The following is a 19371-nucleotide window of genomic DNA, read 5'->3' as shown; positions in this document are numbered from 1 at the left end:
CCCTATAACCTATAGAGTCACCCAGGGAATTCGTTAGAATGCAGGTACCTGAACCTTATTCTCATCCCCCTCAGTATAAAGATTCACTGCCTCTTTGAACTATACCCTTAAGGTTGCTGATGCTTTGTCCAGGGCTTTGCATTTTTAACAAGCTCTCCACGTTTGCAAGTGGTTCCCAGATCAGACTTCGAGAAACATTATTGTAGGTGAACCTTTATTATCCTTAGTGTGCTAAAACAAGGCCTTTCATGAATTGACTCCTGTCCACCTCTTGAGCTTCATTTCTAATCAGTTCTTGTCTAGAACTTCATTTTCCATTGATTTCAAACTGCTTTAATTTCCACTAGATGTGCTTATTTAATTAACTTATTTATGGATCAGTAGCACGTTAAAATGGTTCAAACTGTAAACGATACAGAAGAGTATGCAATGAGAAGTCGTTTTCTTATTCCTGTCACCGGGCACTCAGTTTTTGTCCCTGGAAGTAACCAATGTTAATCAATTTCTTGTTTTTCCTTCCAGAAATAATATATACATACAAATCAACAGAGTGAAATATTCTTTTTCTTTATCCCATCCCGTTTTACTCAGTGATAATATATTATTTAAGCTATTCTGCACCTTGTTCTTTTTTTAATAGTATGTATATAGTACTTATTGTGTGCAGATGCTTTAGTTTATTAAAATACACTGTGTAATGAATAGTATTTGTGTTAATGAATCAAACACTAAAATACTTAAAACTGGACTTGCTGAGTCAGGAAGTATGTGGATTTGAAATTTTAATAGGTATTGCCAAATTGCTTCCCTTAGAGGCTGTGCCAGTGTATACCTTCACCAGCAATATATGGAGGTGCTTATTTTTTCATAAACAGTTTAGCATACTTTGTGGTCTTTGCCAACCTGGTAGATGAAAAACGGTATTTCAGGGTAGTTTCATTTGCATCCATCACTGTCTTTACCTTTGTAACCCCTTTTGCTTTGAATGCTCCTCCATCCTTTAGCCAATTCCTGTTCTTGCTGTGAGGTGAAGCTTACACATTACTCTCACAGGAAGCCATCCTTGGTAACCTTGCTGGGCCTCTTTCTGGCCACCAAGGTTACGTTAGGTATTCTTCACTGTATTTTCATGATACATATGTTTTTGAGATTTCCATTTTAGTATATTATCTGTGGTTATTTTCTTCTCTGGAGTTGAGGACAAGGACTGTATCTTACTCATCATCCTCTCTGCCTTTCCATCCCCACTAGTTAAAGGTGGTGAAATGTTTCTGAATTAAAAACAAACATTTTTAGTTCTTTTCACCCTGAGGGTGCCAGTCTAGGGCCTTATTTCCAGCTGTCAGTCTTCCAAAAGATGTTAGTTGCTAAAAACTTAAGGTAGAGATTACTGATGTGAGTGCCCTGAAAGAGATTTTATGGTTAAATATGTTTGATAAACATGAGCCTAAACAAAAGATGATTTTTATATGACTATGATTTTTTTGGGGGGGTGCATAAAATGTTTTTAATTCTGTGGAACACAACTTGGAAAATAGAGGCTTAACGTATACTCCTGTAAATATTTGCAGTTAAATAGGAGACTCATAAAGATGTAAAAGGATTGAATATCACAGTAGCTGGAATTAACCATTAACAGAATCATTGACCAATATATTTTAGAGCCCTGATATTCAACCTACACTATGTATCAGGCCTCCCTGGGGGAGCCTATAGCCAGTCAGGTAAGCGTGATAAATACAATTTCATTTACAGTGAAATTGTAAATAACATTATTTTTACTGTGATCACTTTTTCTATATTTTTAATTATATGGCTTAAGCTCTGAGTTAAGATATTATACACATTAATATCTTCTCAGCTAGTAAAGTATAAGTTGACTTTATTTTAATATTGTTTTGTGTCTTTGAAAAGTTACATCAGTAATATCATATTCTTTAGAATGTGTCTATTTTTTAGAAATTTTCTTATTCACTGTTGGTTTTGGAATTTATCTGTGTTGATATATGTTAATTCATTTTAACTGCTGTATAATATTCCATTGTTTGGATAATTAGGTTGTTTCCAGTTTTTCCACTATTAAAAAAAATGCTGCAATTAAAAATACAGGGCTTCCCTGGTGGCGCAGTGGTTGAGAGTCCACCTGCCGATGCAGGGGACACGGGTTCGTGCGCCGGTCCGGGAAGATCCCACGTGCCGCGGAGCGGCTGGGCCCGTGAGCCATGGCCGCTGAGCCTGCGCGTCCGGAGCCTGTGCTCCACAACGGGAGAGGCCACAACAGTGAGAGGCCTGCGTAACACACACACAAAAATAATAATAATACAAATAATTTTTCCATAAGCATTGAATAACTCCCTGATTCCCAGTGTTCTCATGAGCACTTGGTAGACTTTAACATTTTTGCCAGTGTGATGAGGGTGAAATTGTATCTTTTAATTTTAAGATACTTAAATATTAAAGAATAACGAAGAATTTATAGGTGAAGGGGAGAGAACAGTACTAGTCAGACAGTGGGAAAGGTCATCTTTTTGCCAGTAAAAAGAACTCAAACATTGGTGACTTTAATTCACAGTCAGAAAAATCTTACATCATGATGTACTCATATTTGAAATAGAAGATAACCTGAAGCAGTTTACCCTTGTTACATGTAGTATAGTTTATTTATAATGCTGGTTGTGATCCCTGGGTTGGTATGGTACCCATTCTAAGGGCAATTTGAAAGTCATTGCTCAAGAGGAAGTAATATTGAGGCTAAACAGGTAAGTGGGCCTTATAAAGTTGTTAAATGCCATGGTTTTATCTCCTGGTGGTTTTCAGTCTTTTAGCAGAGGAGCACAACCCTTGCCCAGCCCTACTCTCTTCCCCACAGTAGTGGAGGGATGGGTCAGTTTTCTGAGACGTCACCATTCTGGGACTAGTATGAAAGCAGGCTTCTGGTGGGAGTGGTTAGATGACGAGGGGAATAGGAAATACTCTTTAGAGAAGAAACTAATTTAGAAATTCCAGAGGCAAGCTGTTGCATGAGACCAGATAAGAGTTGATGTTGCCCAGAACTCAAGCAGTGGCAGCATGAATGTAAAGGACAGATTGGAGAAACAGTTTACAGGTATAATTAATTATTGGACTTCACCATTGGCCGGCTATGGAGATTGAGTGTGAAGCGAGAATTAAAGGTGACACCTGGGGCTTACTTTGTTGACTAGGTAAATGGAAGTATTATTAACTGTTATATGGGATTCAGAAAAGCAAATTAGAAAGGGGAATACATAATCAGATTTAGATGGTTTTGGGGAACGGTACTTGATCTACCTGTGGGTGAATATAAAAGTAGGCATTTGAAATTTTAAGCCTGTAGCTCAAGAAACAAGCTTGCCGTAACAGTTTAATTTCATAGGTACTGGTGTATACTTGGTAGATCAAGTCCCTAGAGTGGGGAGATAACGAAAATGAAGTGAGAATGGATAAGAATGCCAAGGAAGGTAACTTGAGCAATCCCAACCTATAAGGGAGTAGGTAAACAGAATTAAGGGGAATGCAGAAGTAGGAATAAAACAGTGGGGAAAGTAAAGGTGAGAGTCTGAGGTAAAGACTAAATGAAATAGAAATGATCCAAGATAAATACCAACTATAGCTGAAGAAATATTTAGGGTTCCCTGCACCTGGCCTGATCGTACTAGGTAAGTAGTATACTTTAGCTGTCAATTAGGTACCACTAACGCTTTTAAGGCAATTTTGAATGGTGCTTGGTGTACCATTTAGTTAAGTGAATTCTTCTAAGAGTGCTTAAATTATGCCTAGTTGAGTTTACATACCATACATGTGAGACATGTCATTGTCTCACAAGTTGGTGAGACAGAGTGTTAAATTTATGTGTTAAATTAAAAAAGACATATTTCCTTCCCTTACTGGAGTACAAAATAGTAACACTCAGCTGACTAGTAAAACAAATTTAAACAATTTGTATTTGTAATTGGTTCAGTTTTGCTCAAGTAAAAATGTCTGTGATACTTGAATAAAAGTGTTTGGGCCGTTTAGAAAATAGCCTATCACCTCTGACCTTAAGGTGTGGTGAATTTCTGTCCCTTCAGAACCCTCTTTTTTTTTCCTTTCATGCTGTGTTGTGTTTTAACCTCTGAGCTGCATGGGAAGAAGTGATGTTGGCTTTTAGAGATTTTATAAGAAAATTCTATTGCTAATACTGAATGTGTCTGCCTGTAGAGCTTTTAGATTCACACTGCTTTTTCCAAGTATCCTACTGAATAATCATTAAAACAAATGTTTTGTTTTTTTTAATGCCAATAGGAACTAACAAGCTTTTGGGGGAAAAAAGAAGAAAATATTAAGAACTTTGTTACTAATACATAATGTGTAGCATTGCAGAATTGAAAATGTATTCTAAATTTCAGTAATTTCTCTAATCTCTTAATTGTAAGACATTTTACAGGGAATTCATGTGTTCTTATTTTTGTCTGATTGAAGTATGTTTTTAATCTTTGAAGTGTTATTTTCTGAGGGGGTAGCTAGAAATTCTTACTAGCCTTTGAGTATTAAAAATAAAACTTAAAAAAAATATTAGCCATTTGAATAGTGGTTTAAGACTTTCTAATTGATGCTTTTTATTAGTGATTTTTAAAAATGCCTTATCTCGTAGCTGCCTAGTTAGCCAGTACATGTTAATGCAGCTTACTAGCCCAACCAGCTAGATTGTTTATGAAAATAATTAAAGAACTTGTATTCTCTAAATAAATGTATCGAGCATGAGTTCTTAAAGAATTAGTTCACAAGAAGAAATGTGAGTGGGAATAAGAATTTATGAAGTGACATTTCTGCTCCAATATTAAGTATTCTAATGCTAAATGAACTTTGTCTTTAGATTTGAAACTTCAGTGTTGCTAGCAAAACATATTAAAATCATGGAAAACTTAGTTTCTGTTAGTTCTCTATAATTTTTCCCCTGCAAATTCAGACCTCCTTCACCATGTCAAATTGAAGTTTCATAAAACTCAGCTGCTGAGTAATCTTAATTTTCTTGAGTTTTCTGAGAGCCAGGAAGTAAGCACCAAAGCAGCTGAACCACCAGATTAGAATTAATGGTACCGATATTTAGGATTTATGTCCTTTATTCCTGGGTACATGTTCTGTATTGTGCAAGCCAAAAATGGGAACATAAGATAAAAATCTGGACAGTGAATTGAACTCTGAAGGCCATTTACCCTTAAGTTTTATTTATAGCAGGTTAGAGGCAGTAAATTTGATGAAAATATTTTAATAGACTTTTCTACCTTTGAATAAGTTCTCACTGAGTTTTCAGTGCTGCATTTAATGCATTTGATTGAGCTCAGCTAATGTTTAACTGAACACAGTAGTAGGCACTCACATATCTGAATGATAAATTCAATTTTTTAGAGCTTAATTTCTAGCTGTTCAGTGTTTACTCTTGAAATGGCTCATGAGAGGTAATTATTGTAAAAAAAATAATATAGCGTGGTAACTAATCTGCTAGAAAATCAGGGGCTTGATATTGAGCAGGTTAGTTTGAGATGCCTGTTAGATATCCAGAGAAAGATGTCAGAGACACAGTTGGGTACCTTCACCTGGAGCCCTAAAGATAGGCCAGGACTAGAGATTGCAATTAGGAGTCATCAGCATCAGCATCAGCATCAGCATAACAAGATCTCTTAAAGCCTTGAAACTAGAGATCCCCAGGGAGAGAGCAGAGAAGAAAATCACTGTGATCCATATTTACTGAAAGGTGGTTAGTGCAGTTTTAGTTAATCTGTGGTTGGGTAATGGAAGTAATCTGAATATTAATGCTATGTTCATCCATATTTAGAAATGATACTCTTAGAATAGGTCTTCAACCCTGATTTACATTGATTTGTTGATCAAAGTAAATGAACGATTATCTAATTATTACCTTGCTTGCTGCTTTCCTTTAGAGAAAATATTCTTAACATTGGTTTGCTTTGTCTAAATATAATGAGGTTTATATCTAGGCATTAAACTGTTGTACAGGCTGTCTCATTTAGTATATACGAGTTAACATCTATGGATTAATTTTTTTTTCTGTGTGTGGAATTCAGTTTATTTTTTTTCCCTTTTAAAAAATTTTATTGACGCATAGTTGATTTACAATGTTGTGTTAATTTCAGGTGTACAGCTAAGTGATTCAGTTTTATATATATATATATACATACACATATTTATATACATATATATAAAACATTTTTAGATTCTTTTCCATTATAGGTTATTACAAGATATTTTGAGTATAGTTCCCTGTGCTGTACAGTAGGTCCTTGTTGGTTATCTATTTTAGATACAGCATTGTGTATATTTTAATTCCAACCTCCTAATTTATCCCTCCCCACCCCTTTCCCCTTTGGTAACTATAAGTTTGTCTTCTATGTCTGAGAGTTATTTCTATTTCATAAATATGTTCACTTGTATCATTTTTATTTTAGATTCCACATATAAGTGATATAAGTGATGTCTTCCTCTGTCTGACTTAGTTCACTTAGTATGATAATCTCTAGGTCCATCCATGTTGCTGCAAATGGCATTATTTCATTCTTTTTTATGGCTGAGTAATCTTCCACTGTGTATATATACCACATCTTCCTTATCCATTCATCTGTTGATGGACACTTAGGTTGCTTCCATGTCTTGGCTACTGTAGATAGTGCTGCTATGAACATTGGGGTGCATTTATCTTTTCAAATTATAGTTTTCTCTGGATATATGTCCAGGAGTGGAATCGCTGGTTCATATGATAGCTCTATTTTTAGTTTTTTAAGGAACCTCAATACCGTTCTCTATAGTGGCTGCACCAATTTATGTTCCCACCAACAGTGTAGGAGGATTCCCTTTTCTCCACACCCTCTCCAGCATTTATTATTTGTAGATGGACTAATTTTCAAATAGCCAAATATGTCCTCAGCTCCTCTTCTGAAAAGCATATGTTTCCCTGTAGATTATAGAGTAAGGACAACACTGTTTTAAAAGTCTTAACCCGTTATTCATAAACAAGATTGGGAAGGTAGGTATCAAAATATTAACACTAATTATCCCAAGGTAATAAGATTATATGTAGTTTTAATTTTTCATGAATGTATCTTCCATGTTGTGTTGTTTTTATAACCTTTTAAAAAGAAAAATACATATTAAAAATACTATCTAAAAATTGGTTTTACTTTATAATTCAGTAAGTAATGATTTAAAACAAAAGAATATATTTAAGATTGTATTTTGGACAGGTACTTGAAAAACAGATTTTGTATCATAAAGAGGCAAGGTGTAAGGGAATTTGGAAAAGGAAAGAAAATAACATGCTTTTTTTTCTTCCAGTTTTATTGAGATGTAATTAATACACAGCACTGAATAAGTTTAAGGTGTACAGCATAATGATTTGACATACATACATCATGAAATGATTATCACAATAAGTTTAGTGAACATCTGTTATCTCATATAGATGTAAAATTAAGGAAATAGAAAATTTTTTTTCTTGTGATGAGACCTCTTAGGATTGGCTCTCTTAACAACTTTCAGGATTTGCTCTCTTAACTTTCATATATAACATAGAGCAGTGCTAATTATAATTACCATGTTGTCCATTACATCTCTAACACTTATTTATCTTAAAACTTTGTACCTTTTGACTGCCTTCATCCAAGTCCACGTCCCTCCATCCCCTGCTTCTCGTAACCACAAATCTTACCTCTTTCTATAAGTGAGTTTGTTTTTGAAGTATAATTGATCTACAACGCTATGTTAGTTCCTGTTACAGAACATAGTGATTGGTATTTCTGTACATTTCAAAATGGTCACCACATGATCATTTCATACCTGTGACCCATTTATTTTGCAGCTATAAGTTTGTACTTCTTAATCTCCCTCACCTATTCTTTCCTTCCCCCACCCCTCTCCCCTCTGGCAATCGCCTGTTTGTTCTCTGTATCTATAACTGTTTCTGTTTTGTTATGTTTGTTCTTTGTTTTTTTTTGATACCACATATAAGTAAAATCATACAGTATTTGTCTTTCTCTGTCTGACTTAATTGGCTTAGCATAATAATACCCTCTAGGTTCATCCATGCTGTTGCAAATGGCAAGATTTCATTATTTTTTTTCAAGGCTGGGTAGTAATCCACTGTGTATATATAGGCAGCATAGATATGGGTCTTGTTTTTGTATTCATTCAGCCACTCTGTGTCTTTTGATTGGAGCATTTAGTCCATTTACATTTAAAATAATCATGGATAGGTGTGTACTTACTGCCATTTTGTTAATTTTGGGGGGTTGTTTGGTAGTTCATTTTTATTCTTTTCCTTTGTGATTTGATGACTATCTTTAGTATTATATTTGGATTGCTTTCTTTTTTGTTCATGTGAATCTATCGTTGATTTTTGGTTTGTGTTTACTGTGAGGTTTATATCTTGCAATCTATATATACATGTGACTGTTTTAAGTTCCTGATCTCTTAAGTTCAAACTCATTTTTGCTCCTTCCTCTCATGTTTACTGTTGGGCATCATGTTTTACATCTTTTTGCATATCTCTTAACCTAATTATTGTGGATATAGATGATTTTACTATTTTTGTCTTTTAACCTTTTTACTAGCTTTGTACGTGGTTGATTTGCTACTTTTACTGTATATTTGCTTTTACCAATGAGCTTTTTCCTTTTGTAATTTTCATATTTCTAGTTGTGGCCTTTTTTCCCCCTCTGCTTTGAGAAGTCCCTTTAACATTTGTTGTAAAACTGTCTTAGAGGTGCTGGATTCTTCTAGCTTTTGCTTGTCTGTAAAACTTTTGATCTCTCAATCAAATCTGAATGAAAGCCCTCCTGTGTAGAGTATTTTTGGTTGTGGGTTTTCCCTTTCTTAACTTTAAATATATCATGCCACTCCTTTCTGGCCCACAGAGTATCTGCTGAAAAGTCAGCTGATAGCCTTATGGGAGTTCCCTTATTCATAACTTGTTGTTTTTCCTCTGCTGCTTTTAATATTCTCTCTTTATCTTTAATTTTTGCCATTTTAATTACTGTGTGTCTTGGTGTGGTCCTCTTTGGGTTAATCCTGTTTGGGACTCTCTGTGCTTCCTGGACCTGGATGTCTATCCTTTCCCATGTTAGGGAAGTTTTCAGCTGTTATGTCTACAAATATGTTCTCTGCCCCTTTCTCTCTCATTTCCTTCTGGGACCCCTATAATGTGAATGTTAGTATGCTTGATGTTGTCCCAGAGGTCTCTTAAACTATCCTCATTTCTTTTTATTTTTTTCCCCTTTTTCTGTTCAGCTTCAGTGATTTCCACTACTGTATCTTTCATGTTTCTGATCCATTCCTTTATGTCATCTAATATAATGTTGATTCCTTCTAGTGTATTATTCATTTCAGTTATTGTGTTCTTCTCTGTTCGGTTCATCTTTATATTTTCTAACTCTTTGTTAAAAACTTCTAACTTCTCACCCTTTTCATTTCATCTTCTCCAGAGTTCTTTGAACAACTTTATGATCATAACCTTGATCTCTTTATCAGGTTTAGATTGCCTATCTCCACTTCACTTAGTTCTTCTGAGGTTTTATCTTGTTCATTTATTCGGTACATATCCCTCTGTTGCTTCGTTATTCCTAATTTGCTGTTTTTATTTGTATGTATTTGGTAGGTTGGTTATGTTTTTCCAACCTGGGAGAAGCAGCCTTTTGTAGGAGATGTCCTTTGCATGCCAACAGCACACTCTGCTCTGGTCACCAGACCTGTGTGCTCTAGGGGTGACCCCTGTGTGGGCTGCATAGGCCCTCCTGTGATGGGCTGACTACTGTGGGTGGTCTGGAAGGCATGGCTGGCCCCAGGTCTGGTTGGTTGTCAGGCCTTGCCTTGCGTGGTGGCTGCCAGCTGCTGTTGGGTGGGGCTGGGTCACGAGGCTGCTGGCTGTGGGGCCCTGGGGCTCCTTGTGTTGGTGGGCAGAGCTGGGTTCTGGAGTAGGTGGTTGCGGGGCCCCGGGTCTAGTCTTGGCCTGCCGTTGGATAGGGCTGGTTCTCGACATGACTGGCTGTGGGTTCAAGGGTGTCTCAAAGCTGGTGGGAGGGGCCAGATCCTGGGGCAGTTGGTTGAGAGGCCCAAGGTGCCCCAGAGCTGGTGTTGGCCCACTGGTGGGTGGGGTTGGGTTCAAGAGAATCTCCAGGCTGGTGCCTTCCCACTGGTGGGTGAGGCCAGGTCCTGGGGTTAGTGCCATCACACTGGTGGATGCAGGTGGTCCTGGAGTCTCTGGCTGCAGGGCCCTGGAGGTCTTAGAGTCAGTATTTCAGCCCACAGGTGGCCAGGGCCAGGGCCCAGGGTGTCCTGGGGCTGGTGCCTACCCACTGGTGGGTGAGGCTGGCCCCCAGACTGTTGCAGGCCCACTGGTGGGCAGAGCCAGGTCCTGGGGTCTCTGATTGTGGGGCCCTGGGGGTCCCAGGGCTAGTGTGAGCATACTGGTGTGTGGGCTGGGTCTTGGGCCCTCTGGTGGACAGGGCTGGGTCCTGGGGTATCTGTGGCCTCGGAGTCTTCAGGCAGCAGACCTGTGGGTTCACATCCTGGCAGTAAAAAGCTGGAAGGCGGATTCCAAAATGGTGCTTGCCGTTGCCAGCATCCTCGTGGTAGAACGAGCTTCCCAAAATGACTGTCACCAGTGTCTGTGTCCCCAGGGTGAGCTCTAGTTGCCTCTTGTCTCTTCAGGAGCCTCTCCAGGATCAGCAGATGGGTCTGACCCAGGCTTTTTCAAATTACTGCTCCTGCCCTGGGTCCTGGGTCCTGTGAGATTTCGTGTGTGCCCGTTAGGAGTGGAGTCTCTGTTCCCCAAAGCCCCGGCTCTCCTGAAAGTAAGCCCCGCTGGCCTTCAAAGCCAAGTGTTTTGGGGACTCGTCTTCCCAATGCAGAGCCACTGGGCTGGGGAGCCAGCGTGGGGCTCCGACCCCTTGCTCCTTGGGAGGAACCTCTGCAATTGTAAATTATTTCCCCCCGTTTGTGGGTTGCCCACCCAGGGGTATGGGTGGGTATTGACTATAGTGCATCTCCGAACCTCTTACCTGTCTCGTTGTGGTTCTCTTTTATATCTTCAGTTGTAGATGATCTTTTCTGCTAGTCTCCTGGTTTTTTTCTTGAATAGTTTCTCTGTAAGTAGTTGTAATTTTGTTGTATGCCAAAAATAACATGCTTTTTAATTCTAGCATACACTCTAGTGGACCTATTTCCTACTTGATGATTAAATGGATGTTTCTAAACTCTCTCAACATTTTACTTTATGGGTTATTTAGAAGACATATACTTTAAAAGAATATTACTGATAAGATAGTGACATTATAAAATATTCTAAATGACTAGGAAAAATAATCCTTGAGGGCTGTATGTCTGTATATCTAAAAGTTATCCATTCTCAAGCAGCTAACAAGCCCTTTGTTTGGATTGTGTAAATTCCAAATAGAGTTCATTAATCTGAATACAAGAGAGCTGAAAATCCAAGTAGAACAAAGGTCATCTAACTGCCTCCTAAAATATTAGTTCATCTTTGGTCTTCAGTAGCCACATGCATGCAGTATGTTAAAAATCCATTTAGGAAAAAAAAAAGCACTCAAGCTGTAAAACATGAGATTTTTGAGATCCCATTAACCACATGATTCAGGAAACTTACTGCTGTATTTGGTATTAAAACCAAGTTATGATTTTCTGGAACCAGACTTTCTAATTAAGTTTATACTTGTAGGTTTCACATATAGTCATTAAAATGTATCTTCAAAAAAAACCCCATTCTGTTTTATATAGGGCTTTTTAAAGAAATATAATATGTAATATATATTATGTAATAAGGCAAAACTTGTTTTATTTTGATATAGCTTGCATTAAAAGGCTCTAGCTACAGTGGACTGCTTGAACGACATCATATTCACACCAAAAATGTAGAGCACATTCTTGATAGTTTACGGTAAGTCTGGGGGATCAGGTCTTGAGTGGGACTTTCAATTTTTATTTTTACTAGCAGCTAATACTTAGATTTTTAGTAAAGATGACCATTATAGAATCATTTTAAGAAAATTATATCATGGATAATGGACCTGATATAGTGTTTTTAAGGAAATTTTTATTGTACTCTGAAAATTTCACAGATTTTCAGTTATTATTTGGTCTGCCCAAGAAGTGCCTTTTCTACAAAGAGTTAATTTTGTACACAGCAGGCTTCAACTGTAGTGCAGTGTTTTATTTCTTAAACAGAATAGTGGATTATGTAGATGTTCATTATTAATAGTCTTTGAATGTGTAAAGATTATAAGTACAGAAACTTCAGTTAATTAGGGCCTAAATGAGTCAGCAAATAAGTTTCTGTGTATGCAAGAGAATCAGTGTGAGAACATGCAAATTAGAAAGTATTGTAGTCACTTTCAGTGTCTGGCACTCAATATTTGTTGAATTAAAAATAACAGCTATTCACTTTTATAATTTAAAAAATTGTCTCTCTAGGTGTTAGTCTTCTGGGCCGTTTTGTATTAATGAATTTTAGCATCAGAAAGAGTAGAGAAAAGGAAATGCAATTCTGATTAATCAATATTGCTATTCATCAAGGGCTTTAAGAGATGTTTTTAAAGCACATGGCGATTTGGGATAGTCAGTTTATTCATATGCTTCCTATAGTTAATAGTTAATTGGTTGTTGTGGTTAAGTGAAAATGAAGCTGACCTTACAAAGCTAAACATAAATTTGTTTATAAAACAAACTTGTTTATTTACTTTAAATCTCTATTGTAATAATCTGCCTCTCAAAAAACATACTCCCTTATGTTAGTGGAAATTTTATACACGCTTTACTTTTTTTTATCTTAGGAATGAGGGGATTGAGGTTCGTCTCGTAAAGAGGAGAGAATATGATGAAGAAACTGTTCGATGGGCAGATGCTGTCATAGCTGCAGGAGGTAATAGTTTTACAGAGGTAAAGGTGCTGGAATATGGAAATGCTCTTTAATAATCATATTGCCAAATACCCTGTGGTATAGCTGTGATAAAGCTTTCAGAGTCCTATCATAAGACACATTTTTGGATTTTTAGGATCAGGTTTTAAAAGACGTGCTTTATACAACATTTTACTTTTCTAGTGAACGATGTTACTGTGGTTCTGTGCATGTATTTCTGTGTGTATATTTAAAGTGTGTTTAACTTTAAGTATGATTCAAAGGATTATTTATAACTATTTTGGTTTAGTTATGCCAGTATTTAGAAAAAAGTTGAGTTTAATGAGATTAGATACATTCTATCCCTCTTTGGCCCCAATATACTTACACTTAACGCTTGTTTTTTCCTGAGCTTTATTATTATGTTAGTGACTGTTCTCTATAAACCTTTACATTTTTTTTGGAGAGAAAAATCCAAAGCTGGACACTTTCGTTGGATGTAGTCTCATCAAAATAATTTATGAATTGGGACTGATGTTATGTGAGAGGGAAAGAGGATTGGTTAGTAGAAGTGATAGGGTTAGAATAGCGGTTCCCAGCTGGAGGCTACTGCTGGCATCCGGTGGGTGGCCAGGGATACTGCTCGCCACCCTACAAAGTTCAGGACAGCCCTCACAACAAAGGATTATCTGGCCTGAAGTGTCCATCTTGCCACTGTTGAGAAATTCTGGATTAGAGTGGGAGAGATAATACTGAGGGATAGTGGGTAGAAAGGAGTAGACTGTGGCAGACAACAGGACGGGGTGCGGGTGGGATTATTAAAAGAACTAGTGTTCAAAATGTTGTTAAAAACTAGTTTTATAACAATTCTGGTTATGTCTTATGTCCTTTAGGTGATGGCACAATGCTTTTGGCAGCAAGTAAAGTCTTGGACAGACTTAAACCAGTTATTGGAGTAAACACTGACCCAGAACGGTAAGGAAAAACTTTTTTGTGCTTTGCTTTGCATAGTACCTGTTTATGATAAATCTTAAATGTGGAAGCTCCTTATCCTATTGGTACAGGGTGTTTACTATGGTGCATGCTGTGTAAGTGGAAACATCACCGTTCCTGGCTATCGTGAATGTTAGAACCATGTTCCAAAATCATTTCAGTGATGAAATTCAGGCATGTAGAATTGATCTCTACCTTTAGTAGATAGATTTATCTTCTTTGTCGTTATTTTCAAGGACACAGCTCTCTTTTTGAGCTTAGGTATGAGAAATATATACGCATTTAGCCGGCGTTGGTGGTAGAAAATTATGGTATGGGATGGACAAGTTCTCACATTTGACTTCCCGGATAGTTTGGGAGTAATATCTGTGGGAGAATAGACTTGAGCCCTTGACCCAGGTGAGTACTGGTGACTTTGGTATTGCTGGAGATGGATGAGTTAATGATGTTCCATCTTCTACCCTTCCTTCTGGCTCTCATCTACATTCCTGAATATGCCTCCACTGATTTCCTGGGTGCCTTCGTTGACTTAATAAATAGACCAAACCCTATTATCACTTTCTTTTCCTTTCCTTAGCTTCACTGACATTTATCCTCATTCTGTTCCAGCCACCCACAGCCATGATCATACTTGGACTTTGTCATCACCTAGAATTTCCCCACCTCTCAAATCACTCTGACCATAGCCGCCTACCTTAATAGCAGTCCTACTTCCTCAATTCTAGTAAATCTGCCCTTTGACTTTCAGTGTGTTGATCCCCTCTATTTTTTTCTTAATTCTCCCTTACTTCATTCACTTTCCTGACAAATTTCTTAAGTATTTTGTACCATTATCTTTCTGCTCAATCATGGATGAGTCTTTTCTATTCTATTCTTTTCTATTTTCTATCTCCAGAATAACTGATTAACATCTGTTATTTTAACTTAAATGCCGGTGACTCCGGAATCTGTATATCCAACACTGATCTTGCTTCTACTCTTACCTTATAGTCTCTTCTCCCCACTGCAGCCACAGTGATTGTTTTATGAAAGTTTGATATATTCTGTGACCTCTGCTCAAAGTCTTACTGTGGTTCCCCATCTAACTCAGAATAAAATCTGATTTTTTTACTATGACAGGGGTGACCAACTCATCCTCATCCTGGTTTGCTTGGGACTTTCTCAGTTTAGCACCAGAAGTCCTATGTCCTGGGAAAATTGTCAGTCTCAGGCAAACTGGGACAGTTGGTCCCCTTCACTGTGACATTCAAGACTCTACATTATCTGGCCCCTGACTATTCTGTGTCCTTATGTCCTATTATTTTCCCTTTCTTCATACTATTCTAGCCATACTGGCCTCCACTTGCATGTATCCGGTGGCATTAAAAATGTAACATGTCTACAGATGAACTTCTCTCCTTCCCCCCACCCATACTTGATAAATGGAATCATAATGGGTGCTGAAGCTGTGATGACCCCTCCCTCACCGCCTTCCCTCACTCCCTTCGTCGTATTGGTCTAGGGATTTAGTTCTAAGTTTTAGGGATCTTACCTTTGAGTCCATCTCTTGCCCTCCTCACTGTATTTAAACATAGCTTTATAGTTTGTGGTTTAAATTACTGTAGTAATTTCCAGTCTTGCTCTTTCCAACCCATTCTTTATACTTTGCCTTAATGGTCTTTCTAAAGTACAAATTTGATTGTATCCACTCCTTAATTAAAGTCTTTCAGGGTTTCCTTATGACCTTCAGGTTATATTACAAATTCCATAGCATAATATATATGATCTTTCACCATCTGTTGCCTATCTGCTTTTCTAGTTTCATCTACCCTCATTTACCTGTAGGCACTATACATTCTTCAGCTTAAAAAAAAGACTGATGCCTCTCTAGGAACATTCTAGGATCCTAAAGTCTGTTCTTTGGGTTTTTTTTTAATTGTTTTTTTTTGCAGTTTTATTGAGGTATAATTGACATACAGCACTGTATAAGTTTAAGGTATACAGCATAATGACTTGACTTACATGTGTTGTAAAATGATTACCACAATAAGTTTAGTTAACATCTGTCAACTCATATAGCTGAAAAAAAAAAGAGAGGAAAGCTTTTTTTCCTTATGATGAGAACTCTTAGGATCTACTCTTTCAATAACTTTGAAATACACCATACACCAGTGTTAACTATAGCCATCATGTGGTACATTACATCCCCAGGACTTACTTATCTTATAGATGGAAGTTTATGCCTTTTGACCACCTTCATTCAGTCCCCTCTCCCCTAACCTCTGAAGGTTGTTCTTAAGTGCAGTGTAATGTATGAGCATCCTCATGTCATGATTGAAGGCTCACATATGGGAGTTTTTGCTCTGGTGAGGAGCTTTGTTGATATCAAGAAAGTTTGAAAGAGTAAGTGAAAGAGTTCTCCAGATGTCCATGTGCTTTTCATGCCTGTTTGTGCTTTTGCCTAGAGTGCCCTTACGACACTTACTCAATTGTGTAGTTCTTTTTCGTTCAAGACTGGTACCTCTCCTGGGCTCTGACTATGATTCCATGTACAGAGAGCACTTATCTCTTCATACTATTTTCTGCTTGATTGTTTGTCTCTTCCATTAGACTATAAATTCCTTGAGTATAGGACTTAATTTCTCTATTGCTAGCATTTTAATTGCCTTTAGTATTCATGCACATGTATTTTAGAACTTTGCAATGACATATTTTTACATCATTAAAGTAAGAGAGGGCTTCCCTGGTGGCGCAGTGGTTGAGAATCCGCCTGCCGATGCAGGAGACACGGGTTCGTGCCCTGGTCCGGGAAGATCCCACATGCCACGGAGCAACTAAGCCCGTGAGCCATGGCCGCTAGGCCTGCGCGTCCGGAGCCTGTGCTCTGCAACGGGAGAGGCCACAACAGTGAGAGGCCCGCATACCGCAAAAAAAAAAAATAAATAAATAAATAAAAAAATAAAGTAAGAGATTCTTTAGTGATCATATTTTATACAGTTTGTTGAAATATATTTTCCTTTAAAAGCTGGCTTAATACTCATTAGCCTGTGGGGATTTTGAAACTGGTAAGCAACAGGTGTTGCTTCTCTCATTTCTGCCTAAAATGATGTGTTCTAGAAGTCCTCTGGTTTTTCTTTTTGCCTCCAGGCAGAAATGTATTAAGCCCCTGGCTTGTTTCATAATTCAGGTTGCCTGAATTCTTTTTCTTAAGCACTGAGGTGTCTCACAATCCTTAAATAAGCCCAGAAGTTAATGTTCAACTTAAGTTTCTTCTTTTCTGTAGTGGTTGTCAAATGCAGCATAACAAATCATCCCAAAACTTAGAGGCTTAAAACAATAATAATCATTTATTATCTCTCATGATTTCTGGGTGTCAGGAATCCAGGAAGAGCTTGGCCGGGTGGTTTTAACTTGGGATCTCTCATGAGGTTATAGTCAGATGTCAGCTGGGGCTGCAGGCATCCGAAGGTTTGACTTGGGTTGGAGGATCTACTTCTAAGATGGCTCACTTGTGGACTCATCTAAATTAAATATACAACTTCGGTTTTCTCTTTTGTATTCTGTACTTACTCTACTCTACTGACCCCTGTAAATAATTATGACATTTAAATGCTTAATGATCAAAATGGGATAGAGGGCATGTGATAGCCAACCTCCAAGATAGCCTCCTAGTGTTTACACCTTTATGTGGTTCCCTTCCCACTTCTGTATTCAATCAGGGCCGGCCTATGGGACCAATAGAATATGGAATAACAGTGTGTGACTTCCAAGGCTAGGTCATAAATGGTATTGCGACTTCTGTATTGGTCTCTCGGATTGCTCATTCTGGGGTAAGTCGGCCACTGTGATGTGAGGACACCAGAGCCGCCCTGTGGGGAGGCTCACATGGAGAGAGACTTGAGGCCTCTTGCCAACAGCTAGCACCAGTGAGTAAGCCACAGTGAAAGTGAATCCTCCAGGTCAGGTCTAGATTCTTCTCTCTAGAGTGTTTTAGACCTGCAGTTGACCTCCATAGGCATTCTATCAAATGTTGATTATCTTTTATAATCTTAGTACTGTAGAGAAGTATTGCAGTAAATATAAAAGTTTTAAAAATTTTGTCCCCTGCCTAAGTTTCTTAACCACAGTGTTGACCCTTTCAGATAAATTGATTAGTCACAACTTTGTAAAAGCCTTTTTCTCTACTCTTCATGTTTATGTTAATTTAGTTATCATTAAGGGTTTGTTTTGCCAGGCCTCCTCTCAACCTTTCCTTCAAGATTGAAGCATCATATAAATGATGATGATTGAACTTTCTGGACACCTTTCCTCACGTTAGGTGCCATATCCTCTCATCTTCCTGTATCAACCTATAGGCAATCTTAACACTTTGTAATTTGCAATTTAAAAAAAAAATTTGTCTTCCACATAAAGCTGTTAATTCCTTGAAGGAGCTCATCCTTATATATTTTTTGAATAAATGAAGGGTTACATTAGATTAAGCTGTGAGTTCTCTTTTGGTTAAGAGAACATCTTAAATGACATTTAAAAGGGATTTATGGTTCAAAAAACTTTCACATAAATAGTTTGATTCCTCAGAATAACCTTTTAGATTGGTGATTTTATGGCCCTTTTAGAGATGAGGAAGCTGATGCTAAAGTGACTTGCCCAAAGTTATAGTTAAATAATTTAAAGGTAAGATGCAAACACCACAATACCATTAGATAATTTTACAGGGAAATCAATCAGTGGCAAATTCGCTGTTAGTTTTAGTTTTACTGTAATGTGGAAACTTAAGTTGTATTATGGCATTAAACCTGGATTTAAAGTACTATTTCTATTTGGTCTTTTTTTTGTTCTTGTTGAAAGTATAGACAACTTGTGGCAAAATGAATTATAGAAGTAGAAATTCAAAAAATTTCATATCTGATTTTTGTAGTTTAGTGATACCTTTTGAATTACTTTTGAATTAAGTACTTTTTTTTCTTCTTCCCTTTACACCATGCATATTCCTTTTAAAATAAAGGTCTGAGGGTCATTTATGTCTTCCTGTTCGATACACGCATTCCTTCCCAGAAGCCTTACAGAAGTTCTACTGTGGTGAGTTCAGGTAGGAATTTCTTACTATTGCTCTATCATTATCTTATTAAAATAATATTATAATTATATAATTATATTAATGTGTGCCATTAAAAATGCTGTTAAACAGAACAAATTAGATAATATTTGGATTAGTCCATAGTTGTAACAGTAGCCATAAAAAATAATACACTGGGCTTCCCTGGTGGCGCAGTGGTTGAGAATCCGCCTGCCGATGCAGGGGACACGGGTTCGTGCCCCGGTCCGGGAAGATCCCACATGCCGCGGAGCGGCTGGGCCCGTGAGCCATGGCCGCCGAGCCTGTGCGTCCGGAGCCTGCGCTCCGCAATGGGAGAGGCCACAACAGTGAGAGGCCCGCGTATCACAAAAAATAATAATAATAATAATAATAATAATAATAATAA

The 19371-nt window shown here is 37.6% G+C and overlaps 2 protein-coding genes across 3 annotated transcripts in view; one reads left to right on the top strand and one right to left on the bottom strand.

The window, feature by feature from the left end:
* Positions 1-19371, top strand: part of NADK2 (NAD kinase 2, mitochondrial) — a 46638-nt gene that overhangs the window by 3524 nt on the left and 23743 nt on the right. For both annotated transcript variants that reach the window (XM_059060121.2, XM_059060122.2), the window contains exons 2-5: positions 11871-11959; positions 12852-12940; positions 13810-13891; positions 18894-18977. In XM_059060121.2, the coding sequence (XP_058916104.1) occupies positions 11871-11959; positions 12852-12940; positions 13810-13891; positions 18894-18977 (344 nt within the window). The remainder of the gene's footprint in view (positions 1-11870; positions 11960-12851; positions 12941-13809; positions 13892-18893; positions 18978-19371) is intronic.
* Positions 11074-19371, bottom strand: part of SKP2 (S-phase kinase associated protein 2) — a 70420-nt gene continuing 62122 nt past the window's right edge. Inside the window, exon 11 of the mRNA XM_067030876.1 lies at positions 11074-11151. Coding sequence (XP_066886977.1) covers positions 11119-11151 — 33 coding nt within the window. The 3' untranslated portion in view covers positions 11074-11118. The remainder of the gene's footprint in view (positions 11152-19371) is intronic.

This window comes from Kogia breviceps, chromosome 4 (genome assembly GCF_026419965.1).
Source record: "Kogia breviceps isolate mKogBre1 chromosome 4, mKogBre1 haplotype 1, whole genome shotgun sequence".
Classification (NCBI taxonomy): domain Eukaryota; kingdom Metazoa; phylum Chordata; class Mammalia; order Artiodactyla; family Physeteridae; genus Kogia; species Kogia breviceps.
Note: the sequence above shows the minus strand (reverse complement) of the source record. Positions and strands in the feature narration are given on the sequence as shown.